The sequence below is a fragment of the Oncorhynchus gorbuscha genome, linkage group LG23 (genome assembly GCF_021184085.1).
Source record: "Oncorhynchus gorbuscha isolate QuinsamMale2020 ecotype Even-year linkage group LG23, OgorEven_v1.0, whole genome shotgun sequence".
Taxonomy (NCBI): Eukaryota; Metazoa; Chordata; class Actinopteri; order Salmoniformes; family Salmonidae; genus Oncorhynchus; species Oncorhynchus gorbuscha.
The window spans coordinates 34,952,000-34,965,550 of record NC_060195.1 but is presented as its reverse complement, the minus strand read 5'-3'; the positions used below and the strand labels follow the sequence as shown (position 1 = coordinate 34,965,550).

General features: G+C 46.4%; 1 protein-coding gene across 1 annotated transcript; it reads left to right on the top strand.

Moving 5' to 3' along the window:
* The first annotated feature begins 2,002 nt into the window (after nucleotides 1-2,002).
* LOC124011422 (neuronal PAS domain-containing protein 4A-like) lies at nucleotides 2,003-8,204 on the top strand. Its single transcript, XM_046324785.1, is given in 11 exon segments — nucleotides 2,003-2,514; nucleotides 3,000-3,163; nucleotides 3,287-3,389; nucleotides 3,507-3,816; nucleotides 3,955-4,064; nucleotides 4,253-4,388; nucleotides 4,514-4,916; nucleotides 4,918-5,457; nucleotides 5,459-5,790; nucleotides 5,792-6,240; nucleotides 6,363-8,204. Coding segments are annotated over 11 exon segments (2,817 nt in total). The 5' UTR covers nucleotides 2,003-2,339; the 3' UTR covers nucleotides 6,458-8,204.
* The last annotated feature ends 5,347 nt before the right edge of the window (nucleotides 8,205-13,551 follow it).

The window sequence follows — 13,551 nt, the reverse complement described above, 5'->3', positions numbered from 1 at the left end:
TGAAATATATTGCGGCCGCTCTAAAATAAAGCATTTGCGGGGAAAGGGAAGGTCCGTGAAATCGAAGTTTGTGAACATGCAACATATATTTTGAGCCTTAAAAAAACCCATCTGTCTAAAAATAGGGACAATTGGAGATAGAAGCGGGGGTGCGGCACTGAATGAATGTGTCAGTTACGGGTGAGAGCTATTTATAGAAACCAGGAGATTCATCTCTGTGCTCGTGCTCTGTTTGCAACAGGTGGTGTGTGTGTGTGTGTGTGTGTGTGTGTGTGTGTGTGTGTGTGTGTGTGTGTGTGTGTGTGTGTGTGTGTGTGTGTGTGTGTGTGTGTGTGTGTGTGTGTGTGTGTGTGTGTGTGTGTGTGTGTGTGTGTGTGTGTGTGTGTGTGTGTGTGTGTGTGTGTGTGTGTGTGTGTTTAGGCCAATATACTTTGAGTATCCTATAAAATATATACAATTCTACAAAACTGTTTGTATGCTTCAAATATCACTTGGACTATTTACTACACTTTAAGACGCAGTAAGAACACCATGACAACATTGTTGCAACATACTTTCATACAGTTCCTTTCAAATAATTTCACAAAACATCACATTTCATCTCAAATTGAGCTTCCACAATTCACTGGATCCGACTGTCTTCTCACAGGTTTTTACACATCAGTGGTAGATGTAGATACGAATGACTGCTGCAAAGCCTCCATCCCCAAGCCTTCAAAGAATTTAGGCAACGTTTTATATGATAGTTTGATTGAAGAGAATGTATTTCGGGCAAGAACAAACTCTGGTCTTATCTGTTCAGCCCATAGAGAAAGGGTTGGGCTATGATCATGTTGTTTGGAACAATGTTTTTCGACAAAGCGAAAAAAACACAATTTGCAAATATTAACACCGGTGCTTATAAAAAAGATGCAACTGTAACCTGTGAAAATGGTTACAAGGCTTTCCCAAATAATTCCCCGTTTGGATGCAATCCACGCCTAAGGTTTTCAACCAGAAGAACCAGCCAGGTTTCAATGCATAGACTAAACATAGCTCAGCATCACCCTTAGCTACATTCCGTTCAAATGACCTTATAAGGAAGGATGTTGCAGTTTATGTAACATATAGGCTATACAGCGCGATTAGGCTGTCTCTCCTCTTCCTTTGCGCGTTAGCCCCGAAGGCACTGCGCTGCCTGACAACTGAATTTCAGTCAGAATGGTGGATTCCATTCACAAAAAGCGACTGAATTTGGTGATGTAACACTGCCCCACTGTCCCGCGTTTCTCCCTGAAGCAGACTTCCACCAATGCTAGAATAACTTTTTGCTGGAATATTGTTAATATATAACCTTGGCATGCATCTGCATGCGTTACCCTAGAGGTCGACGGTGGACGGTTTTAAAGAAGGCATCGCATCGTTCATAATCATAACATTAAACATGTTATGAGCTCGCCTGGCGAGGCATAGATTCATTTGCATAATTTAGGCTACTAATATAACCTAGCCTGATAACCTAGCCTACACTATATTAGGAATGATACATTTTCAGAGAGGATTAATCGTTCCTCGGGTGTCAGACATAAAAACAAATCTTCTCAGTTTCACTGCCCCCCCCTCTCTCTCTCTCTCTCCCTCTCCCTTTCCCCTCCCTTACACCGGAGTCCGGTGACTCCGTCTACGTTTTACGTTTGTCTCCGCCCATTCCTCGGTTTTGTCCAAATCGGGCTTTTTGCGTCGCCGGAGCTCCCGATATCAAGCCAACGTCATCATTGGGTAGATGGAAGAGCTGACGTCAGAAAAGAGTCACCAAAAGGAGAGGGTAGGAGCAGTAGGGGGAGCGGGCAGAGGGAGAGAATTTCACCATTGCTAACATTGAATCCCCCTCGGCCCCCCTTCTCTCTAGCCCCCCTCTTCCTACAACGTCGATGTTGGCGCGTTGGGAGCCCCCCTTCGTCACCGGAATCCCAGCCTATATAACTTACTCGAGAGCAGAGTCCCTCCACCAGATTTACGGGATCCGGATATCTGGGCGAGAGACGGCTACTACAGCCGCCGAATCACTCACACTCTGAACCGGTGGAAAGCCATCCAGCGGCTAGCCAGCAACCTTACTGGACGCTGTGGCGGAACCGAAGAGGAAAAAAGAACGGATAGGAGAAGGTCTGAAGCCTTACTCTGGAACAAGCTGAGATGACATTCCAATAGTAAAACGACAAGGTTATTACTACTAGCCTTTCTCTGACACCTCATCTTGGGAGAAAGAGACTCAGACCTCATCTGACGCAACGGTCAATATTCAGTTGAGTTTCCCCTTCAAGTCCAGGGAATTTAGTCAACCACTATAACAGGCTACAATGTATCGATCAACGAAGGGCGCGTCGAAGGCTCGAAGGGACCAAATCAACGCGGAGATTCGGAACCTGAAGGACTTGCTTCCCATCTCCGATGCGGAAAAGGCACGGCTCTCATACTTACATATCATGTCCCTTGCCAGCATGTACACCAGAAAATCGGTCTTCTTCTCTCAAGGTAAGCGCGACTTAGCTTATAACAGACAAGTTCAAATACACCCAGTGTATAACCCATAGCCTGTTGATTCATAACTAAGAAATGCTTGTGAATGAAACATACACTGACAAACTGTTGCTTCCATCCGTCTGAGCTAGTTGCATGCTACCTTTGGCTTTCCGCTTGAATCAACAGGTGCCATATTTCTTGTCGAAAGAAACAGTTGATGAATTTAATGTCTACATGTGAATTGTGTTGTTTAGGAATATATATAAGGAAATATTATAGTGCTTTGTTTGAGTTTATGGCGTGAAAAACTATTTTAGAGCCGAGTGTCGCTATCTAGTGCTGAAACGCTTCTATCGCTGTCCATGGCACTGAAATCTAATGCGGCCGTTCTATAGCTACTGCAGGGAGCATAAACGTCATCTTTGTGGTATAACGACATCCATTAGCTAGACGAAAACATCATTTAAAAAACATTTAAAATCATATTTTCTTTTTAGAATCGGGATCCGCTGGCAGTCTCGAGGAAAGCGCGAGGTTCCTGTCTTTCCACGAGCTGTCAGAGCTGGTGCAGGAGCTACCAGGGTTCCTGCTCCTGCTGACTGGGGAAGGCAAGCTGCTCTACCTGTCAGACAGCGTCTCCGAGCACCTCGGCCACTCCATGGTGAGTTCACGGGAGACCGTATCATGTCTAAATAGCAAACTAGTAAATTAGCTGAAATTTAGATTTTGCCTCAGGGATTTCATGAATATGCTAAATAAAAACGACTCTTTCTCGATGTTTCAGGTGGATCTGGTTGCCCAGGGTGACAGCGTATATGATATCATTGACCCTACTGACCACTTCATCATGAGGACCAACCTAGCCCCTCCTACATCACCTAACACAGGTAAGATGCGCCTTCCTATTTCCAATGGTACAGAAACGTGTTACAAATGGCTCGCATTTATATCACTCAGATCATTTCTGATATTCACAATTTCTCCTTTCCTCTTCTTCCTCTCAGATCGTCTATTCCGTTGTCATTTCAACACTTCCAAGTCGGTGCGCAGGCAGAGTGCTGGGAACAAGCTGGTTCTGGTCCGGGCACGCTGCCCTTTCCCACCCTCCTCTTCTACCACCCCTAGCTCCTACTGGACATCCAATCCCGTCTGGATGTGCTTCTGTTCGCCTCTGGAGGCCGTCCCCACCCGCTCTGGTCCTGGGGGGGACCAAGTTCCAGCTCTGATCCCTCCTGCTGCTGAGAACAACTTCTTCCTAGCCTCGTTCCAATCTCAACACAGCCGAGACATGAGGCTCCAGAATGCACAGGACAGGTGAGGTCACACCCATTGACCAGGCAACGCCACCTGTTGCTTTAGATCGTCTGAGTGATGGCATGACGTGTACGCTTTATAGTTAGAAGTATGTTGAAGACATAGACTTACCATGTCTTCTCTCCATCTTCCCTGTAGTGTCAGTGTTTACCTTGGCCTTGATGTGTCAGCCCTGAGGTCTCGCTCCTGGTACAGCCTCCTCCACCCACAGGACCTGTCACACGCCTCCACTCAGCACTGCAGCCTGTGTAAGTACCAATTCAGTTCACCACACAAGAATCACACACAGACGCACCAACACAAATGTGAACTCAATTATACTGCATCCACCATTATATGGAGCAAACTTCACTACAAACCCACCATTAAAGTTCTGTGATGTGATCAGTTGTAGAACACTGTCTGATGTCGATGTTCTCTATTTGTTCCCCCACAGTGAGAGAGGGAGGAGAGGGTAGATCTGAGATGGTGGTACGGGTGGAGTCTGCAGACCACTCCTGGGTCTGGCTCTACATGGTACTGCAGCTGGAGGCAGGAGACAGCCCTATCAGCAGCAACAACTACATCATCAGGTACTACCTCTACCCTATGACAGATCATCATAACACATTTTCAATAGTTATAAAGGAGATTGCAAAGAGCACAAGAGAATCTTACTAACCATTTCCATCTTTTTATCTTCCTGTTTCTCTCTCAGTGAGGCGGAGGCGTGGTCAGTGAGACAGCAGCTGAGCACAGAGCAGACCCAGCTGACCCTGGTACTGAGTACCAGTACCTCCCGCCAGGACAGCCTGAGCCTGTCCAGCCCAGACCAAGTTTTCACCCCAGGCAGCAGTGGCCTCTCAGCTCAGTCCTTCGACTTCAGCATGACTGTGTCCAGCAGTGTGGGCTCCTCAGACGAGACAGGGGGCGCCACCACTGAGCCCATGCAGGTGGAGGGCGACCCTCGCTCTAGTATTTCCTCTATTGAGGAGGAGAGCTTCTTCCAGCAGCAGCAGATGCCTGCCCCTGTCCAAACCCGCTCTGCTGCCTCCTCCCCCACCCCAGTTACCGTTGCCACGGTAGCAGACCTGGACTTCCTCACTCAGAACATTCTCCTGCCCCCCCTCCTTCCAGCTCGAGCCCCCGCTGCCCGCCCTCCCCCTTCCACTCCCCCCAGTGCCCACCTCTCAGGAGCAGCAGACCAAAGAGTTTGTGTGTACGCCCCCCTACACACCCCAGCTGGGCGGGGGCAGCTTCCTGTTCGGCGAGCCCCTCTTTAGCTTCGACCCAACAGGCACCACCACACCCCCTCCCTCCACCACCACAGCTACAGCCACCACCTCCATCGCCCCCTCCCTCTCCCCCTCTGCCCCACCCACCACAGCCTCCAGCCCTGCTCCCCCCTCCTCCCTGTGCCTCACTGGCCCCTCCACCGACCTGTTCTTCCCTGCCGATCCCTGCAGTGGCTCTATTTATGAGAAGCTACCCCCCACCCCTGACAGCCCTCGGGATGGGGACTGCACAGTGATGACCTTGCCTGAGGTTCGGGGACCCCTGTATGTAGATGTCCCTTTAGGGCCCTTTCACTACCCCCTCGAGGGCCTCCTCACCCCAGAGGCCTCCCCCGGTAAACAGCCTGGTCTCTCTTTCTTCTCCCTGGGAGAGAGAGAGGGATAAGGAGAGAGCAGAGATCTCCCTCTTAGCTCAGCACATCAGCTCCTTAGCAGAGGGATTCTACCTGGATCCTCTCTTATCCAAACTATCCCCTCCTTCCATGTCCCCCTCCTCCTCCCCTCCCCCCCCGACCCTCTCACCATCCGTAGCCACTGCTGATGTTGACTCTATCCACATGCTGGGAGAGTTTTACCCCGTCAAAGTGTGGAGAGGCCTGGACTTCCCCGTATTCCAAGATGATGATGACTCTCTGTTTGAAGAGAGCATCTTAGAAGCCCTGCTCCAGGACTTCTCCACCACTCCACCCCTCTCCCCTTCCATCCCCCCCGCCATCTCCCCCCAACCCAGTGTGCTGGCACTCACCCTCCCACATTGAGGGGGTCAGCCACTTCTGTAGCGTCCAATCGGCGCACTGTTACCCCACGGCAAGGTGCGGGGCGACATTGGCCAGCGAGGCCGGGGCGATGGCAGAATGGGAGGGGCTTGGGGAGGAGCCTATGGAGATTGAGGTGGCGTCATCACCTCTGTCTTCCTGTTCCTCCATCCCAGCATCCCCTCCCCAGCGACTCACTGCCTCCCCCACCTCCGCCCCCTCCACACCCGTCGCCCCCAACACGCCCGCCGTGCCTTGCGCCCAGTCCCTCCTGGAGGAGCTGGCCGCCCTGGAACCCATGTTTGGGGCAGGTGCCTCGATCGCCCCCGGCTTGGGGCAGCAACCTGAGTTGTATCAACTCCAGTGTCACCAGCCGCCACAGTGCTTCCACAAAGGTGAGAATCATTCAGTTAACTTGTTCTACTGTCTTTCTCTGTTTGATAAATGGATTAAGATGTTTTAAACCTGAACATACCAGACTAATGTGCCCTTCCTCTTTGTCTCTTGTGTTTTTCAGATGGGAGTGGAAGTGTTCCCCCCGTTCTAAATAAGTCTGTGACTTACTTCATTAAGTATGGCATATTGTCATATTTCGTGGAGCTATTTTACTGAAAAGTAAAGATGATTTAAGTGTATAAATATATACATAATGTATACTACTAAAGGACTTTATTTCCTACATGTCTACTGAGAACAAATATTGCCTTCATATTTTTGTTAATTTATTTATTCATTCATGTATTTTTCTTTTTCTTTTTTTAAATCAAACAATTTCACATTTACTTTCAACATTGACATAATGGTGCAACATTTACCAACTGAATGTACCCATGACTGACTGAGTTTTGGGTCCATTTGGTGCCACAGCTTTTCTGTAACATGAGCTTCAGATTGGATCAGTCAGAGACGTAACAAAACCTCTGACCTTGTAAAGCGCCGTTTAACTTCCAGACCGCATTTGTATTCACTCATAGTGAAAAACCTGTTGCGAACCAAAAAAAAAACGAGAATACCTTCTTTGATATTTCAATAGAAAAATGACTTCGAGCATTATTGCTTGTAATGCAGCAACGCAAACCCAAATCACAAATGTGGTGAAAGTCTATGTTTACAAAAATCTCTACTGACCTGGTACAACCACTGACAGTAGCTGACAAAAGGGGACCAGATTCCCTCTCTCACATCCTCAATATTCAGTTTCCAGAGAGACACATAGTTCTACTCGGACCTTATTGTATTCCTCTCTTGTCATAGCTTGAAAGGCCAAGTCTAAACATGTGAATACTGTAGTCAAACTAACCTAATACTTTGAGCTTTGAGTTTGCGGCTGAACATTTTAAAACATTTGACTTCATGTTTTCATTTCTCCATTACGAACTTGTGTATCAATGTGATGGTGTGCAAAAAAAAAAAAACAATACAAAATGTGCGAAGACATAGGTCTTGGAATGTCCACACGCAAGAACGCATGACGGAGGTTTCTGGCCTTTACCAGAAGGTGTTGCCGAATGGAAATCGTCTGGAAGTTACTCAACAACTGTGTGTGGTTCTGTTGTGTACAGGACCAGCACATTGTACAATAGACTCTGAATGTGGGCTCTTTAGGTCACCGTTCTCTTGGGCTTGGCTTCAAGGGCAGCTCTGCTGGATTTTCTTGCAGCATCAATATTTGCAATGCTGGCAGTTTATAGCGGCTCCTGTGTGCCTGGCATGGCCATGTCCTGCTGAACTCTGAACTCTATCTGAACTCTTTCTCCATGTCCATGAACCAATGGGCTGACAGTCACATCGTAGCTCTACTTGAGTTATGGTGTTGTGGGGCACAATACAGCTATGTGAATGACAATATGATTCTTCTTTTTTGAGAGGGGTTAGACAAGAATGGAAGTTTTGTTTTAAAAAATGACCTGAAAATAGTGTGATGGGTTACTATTTCTATTCAGTTCCTCCTAAGCGACACGGGTTGAGAATGGTACTATTCCCATGGTGTCGACGTGCTAACGTAGAGTTGTCTACGGTCAAGTAAAGGATTGATTCCTACGTTCTAGCTATTAAACGCTACGTTTAACATATGTGTAAGTATTGTATTGTATGTGTTGAATTGACCAAGAAGAAACTGCTGATGCTCAATGCATAATGCATTATGTCTGTGGATGTAGGCACATGCAATTTTTTTGAAGGGTTGTACACATTTGTACATTTGTATAAATACATCAGTCTGTACATATCAGAGACATTTCTATTGTTTAAGATGGACTGTATACATGATTATATATTGAAGAAAGGACATTGTGGATCAGTGTTCTCTTGTGTTGCAGAAAAGTGTATTTGGTTGTCAAACAAATGCATTTATATTAAAGTGCACTTAAAGCGGTTGGATCTCTTTGTGTCGTCACTTCCTGTCCACCTCCTCCTCCTTCTACCTACTCTCATCATCATCCCCTCATCCCTCCCTCCCTCCTCTCTTCTCCCTCCCTCGCTCTCTCCTCCGTTTCTTCCCCTGGAGCGAGCTCCGCTCAGCAACAGCACTGACGCAACGATCTGACTCAGACTGACGCACACGCTCCACACTGAGGCTCTCACACACACAGGCACACACCACACACACACAGTTGGCCTCCTACTCAAGCAGGCATGTTCACTTTGACACACACATTCACACAGGGGCGGACTGGGACCAAAGATCGGCTCTGGCATTTCTAACACGCCAGCTGTTTTTCCACCTGACCACCCCCCCAAGCCACCAGATATTTTGCGAAAAAATAAAAAAAATAGTTAGACAGGCCCACAAGGCAAAACATTGACCAGCCCATCTGACATTTGTCTGAAATACCAGATGGCCAGCCCGCCCCTGCACACACACCCAATAGGAGCCCCTCCATCTTTACAAATAGCAGCAGATCACACTCACTCAATGTACCTGCTACTCTGAGAGCGTGCTGTGATGGTGTCAGACTCCATATATAGGCATTCCTGTGTCGAAGCTCTGATTCAAGCAGCCCCCTCTTTCCTCAGCCTCCGATTCAGATGGGAGGGGGGACTGGGGGAGCCAGAGAGAGAGAGAGAAAGAGAGAGAGAAGGGAGAGAGGGGGGAGAAAAAGAGAGCAAGAGAAGAGAGGAAGCCAAAACCAGAGAGAAAGAGGGACAGTCATGATGAATGTACTATCAATCACTGACTAGTACCCAGTGAAAGCTCTGTGCTCTACACATCATGGAGGGCACATTTTTGTCAAATCATTAACGTTACATGAGTGATGGGCATTGCCATGTTACTGTGTAAATGCATCCTGCCACCTCCCCAGGTCCCTCAAATCTAATTTCAAAAGCAGATCTGCAGGATAGGGTACAAATGTGAGGCCTTTAATATCTTATGTACTAAACCTTATATACTAAACCTGCCATACCAACATTTAGTTTCAGCACCAGTCACTGCAGTGAGCCGCCTGGAGATGAGAGAAGCAGAGATGGAATAGATTGCAGCTCTCTCCTGTCATCTTGTGGCGAAGCAAAAGTAGTGCATATTCAAACACTGGTACTCATTGGGAAAAAAAGAAACGTCCTCTCACTGTCAACTGCGTTTATTTTCAGCAAACTTAACATGTGTAAATATTTGTATGAACATAACAAGATTCAACAACTGAGACATGAACTGAACAAGTTCCACAGACATGTGACTAACAGAAATGGAATAATGTGTCCCTGAACAAAGGGTGGGTCAAAATCAAAAGTAACAGTCAGTATCTGGTGTGGCCACCAGCTGCATTAAGTACTGCAGTGCATCTCCTCCTCATGGACTGCACCAGATTTGTCAGTTCTTGCTGTGAGATGTTACCCCACTCTTCCACCAAGGCACCTGCAAGTTCCTGGACATTTCTGTGGGGGGAATGACCCTAGCCCTCACTCTCCAATCCAACAGGTCCCAGACGTGCTCAATGGGATTGAGATCCGAGCTCTTCCCTGGCCATGGCAGAACACTGACACTCCTGACTTGCAGGAAATCATGCATAGAATGAGCAGTATGGCTGATGGCATTGTCATGCTGGAGGGTCTTGTCAGGACGAGCCTGCAGGAAGGGTACCACATGAGGGAGGTCTGCCACAGCGAGGATGATCAGCTGTCCATCCTGTCTCCCTGTAGCACTGGCTTAGGCGTCTCACAGTACGGACATTGCAATTTATTGCCCTGGCCACATCTGCAGACCTCATGTCTCCTTGCAGCATGCCTTAGGCACGTTCACGCAGATGAGCAAGGACCCTGGGCATCTTTCTTTTGGTGTTTTTCAAAGTCAGTAGAAAGACCTCTTTCGTGTCCTAAGTTTTCATAACTGTGACCTTAATTGCTTACCGTCTGTAAGCTGTTAGTGTCTTAACGACCGTTCCACAGGTGCTTGTTCATTAATTGTTTATGGTTCATTGAACAAGCGTGGGAAATAGTGTTTAAACCCTTCACAATGAATATCTGTGAAGTTATTGGGATTTTTACAAATTCTGGAAAAGGGACGTTTCTTTTCTTGCTTTGTTTACTTCCATGGGGCAGAGGAAAAAAAACATTTATAAAGCTAATTCCTGCAATTCTACACACTTTTCCATGACTTATACCATGCTCATATTTGGTATCTTTAATAGGATTCCCTTTATCTGTTGTGAAAGCAGCAGCTACTTTTCCTGGGGTCCAACACAAAACATGAAACATGACATAATACAGAACATTAACAGATAAGAACAGCTCAAGGACTGAACGACATATATTTAAAATCGACGCATATAGCCTACATGTCAATACATACACACAAAATATTTAGGTCAAATAAGAGAGAGCTATTGTTGCTTTAACTGTTTGTTTAACTCAGGTTTGCTGTTCTTTTGAGAAACATGAAATGGAAGATAGTTTCATGCAGTAATGGCTCTATATTTGTAATGCTCCGGGTGTCATGGGTGTGGAGTCAAATGCAGGAGACAGAGTTCAATGCTGTGCGTCTTTACTAGCACCAACGCACCACAGGGTGCTCACAAAAGTAACGTTCCCAAACACAGGGGAAAAAGTACAATAGAAAAAATCACGACTAGGCACTAAGCACGTACCTCTACAACAGAGCCGAAGGTTTACAATGAAATAATCCCGCACAACAACCAGGCGGGCCGGCTGTCTAATAAAGACAAACTAATTAAACATGAACAGGTGCTACCACTAAACATACAAGGAGGGGGAGGAAAAACAATCAGTGGCAGCTAATAGGCCGGTGATGACGACCGCCGAGCGCCACCCGCCCGGGAAGGGGAAACACCCTCGGTCGGACTCGTGACAATATTATACTGTACACTTTCTTGAATTTGCTCTGGATTTGGGGACTGTGAAAAGACCCCTGGTGGCATGTCTAGTGTCAGAACATATCAATGGTTGTCATAAAAAGAGAAGTAATACAGTCAGACTCTCCTCAACTCTTAGCCAAGAGAGACTGGCATGAATAGTACTTATATTAGCCCTCTGATTACAATGACGAGCAAGACGTACTGCTCTGTTCTGGGCCAGTTGCAGCTTAACTAGATCTTTCTTTGCAGGACATGACCACATGACTGGACAATAATCAAGATTAGACCAAACTAGAGCCTGCAGGACTTGCTTTGTGGAGTGTGGTGTCAAAAAAGCAGAGCATCTCTTTATTATGGACAGACCTCTTGAATCTACAACCATTGAATCTACAGTGCTGCGAGAAAGTATTTGCCTCCTTCCTGATTTCGTATTTTTTTGCACATTTGTCACACTTAAGTGTTTCAGATCATCAAACAAATGTAAATATTACACAAAGATTACCCAAGTAAACACAAAATGCAGTGAAGTGATGATTTTATTTATTAAGGGAAAAAAGCTATCCGAACCTTCATGGCCCTATGTGAAAAAGTAATTGCCCCCTAAACCTAATAACTGGGTGTGCCACCCTCAGCAGCAACAACTGCAATCAACTTGCAAATGAGTCTGACATAATGTGTCTCACCACCACTAATGAGATTGGTGTGCCGGATGCATGTTGCATCAGAGCTTCTCAAAGCGCCGGGGGCGTTGTGGACAGTGTGCACCTCATCTCTGCTGTCACAACCAACCTCAAATCAAATCAAATCAAATGTTATTTGTCACATACACATGGTAATCAGATGTTAGTGCGAGTGTAGCGAAATGCTTGTGCTTCTAGTTCCGACAATGCAGTAATAACCAACAAGTAATCTAGCTAACAATTCCAAAACTACTACCTTATAGACACAAGTGTAAGGGGATAAAGAATATGTACATAAAGATATATGAATGAGTGATGGTACAGAGCGGCATAGGCAAGATACAGTAGATGGTATTGAGTGCAGTATATACATATGAGATGAGTATGTAAACAAAGTGGCATAGTTAAAGTGGCTAGTGATACATGTATTACATAAGGATGCAGTAGATGATATAGAGTACAGTATATACGTATACATATGAGATGAATAATGTAGGGTATGTAAACATTATATTAGGTAGTATTGTTTAAAGTGGCTAGTGATATATTTTAGATAATTTCCCATCAATTCCCATTATTAAAGTGGCTGGAGTTGAGTCAGTGTGTTGGCAGCAGCCACTCAATGTTAGTGGTGGCTGTTTAACAGTCTGATGGCCTTGAGATAGAAGCTGTTTTTCAGTCTCTCGGTCCCAGATTGGATCCATATTTGGTATTAATACAGACGAGAGCACTGGATCCAGCTTCACACTGTTTTGCCATGACGATGGGTACAATGAGTTTCATAGTGCTTTCAAGACAACGGGGAATTCTGAAAAATACAAGGTCAAATCATGACGTCAGTGATCTTCTGGTCGGAAAGTCTGAGCTCCAGAAAGAGGCCCGAGTTGGATGACCGTTCAAAATGATTTGGGAAGTAGGATTGGGAAGTACTGTAGGTCCCAAAGTGCTCTTCCAAGTGTTGGAGGTGAGCAGTCATCACTCGTGTGTTACACTTACAGATGCTGTTTTCTGTGATAAACATGCACAGCTGAGGGAAGGGGGTATGATTCGCTTGATGATCTTTATGGCTTTCCTGCAACATCGGGTGGTGTAGGTGTCCTGGAGGGCAGGTAGTTTGCCCCCGGTGATGCGTTGATGCGTTGTGCAGACCTCACTACCCTCTGGAGAGCCTTACGGTTCGTACCAGGCGGTGATACAGTCCGCCAGGATGCTCTCGATTGTGCATCTGTAGAAGTTTGTGAGTGCTTTTGGTGACAAGCCGAATTTCTTCAGCCTCCTGAGGTTGTAGAGGCGCTGCTGCGCCTTCTTCACGATGCTGTCTGTGTGATTGGACCAATTCAGTTTGTCTGTGATGTGTATGCCGAGGAACTTAAAACTTACTACCCTCTCCACTACTGTTCCATCGATGTGGATAGGGGGGTGTTCCCTCTGCTGTTTCCTACTATGGAGGGTTCATGCTCAGGAATCGTGAGACAGAACAATATGTCCTCGTGAATAGCTTCCCCTGACATATTAAGAGAACAAAGGTCAATGCGTGGGCATCTCGGCCCTCACAGCTAACGTCCGTTTGGAGCGAATAAGCTGGGGAGAGTCGTTCAATCTGAGTTTCCTCTTGATTGCTAGCAATAGCCTAAATTCTTTGTTGAACAGTGTTACCTGACAAAGTTATTGATGTGGATTTCTGTGCCCCTGCCTCCCCACACATTGTTTTCACCAT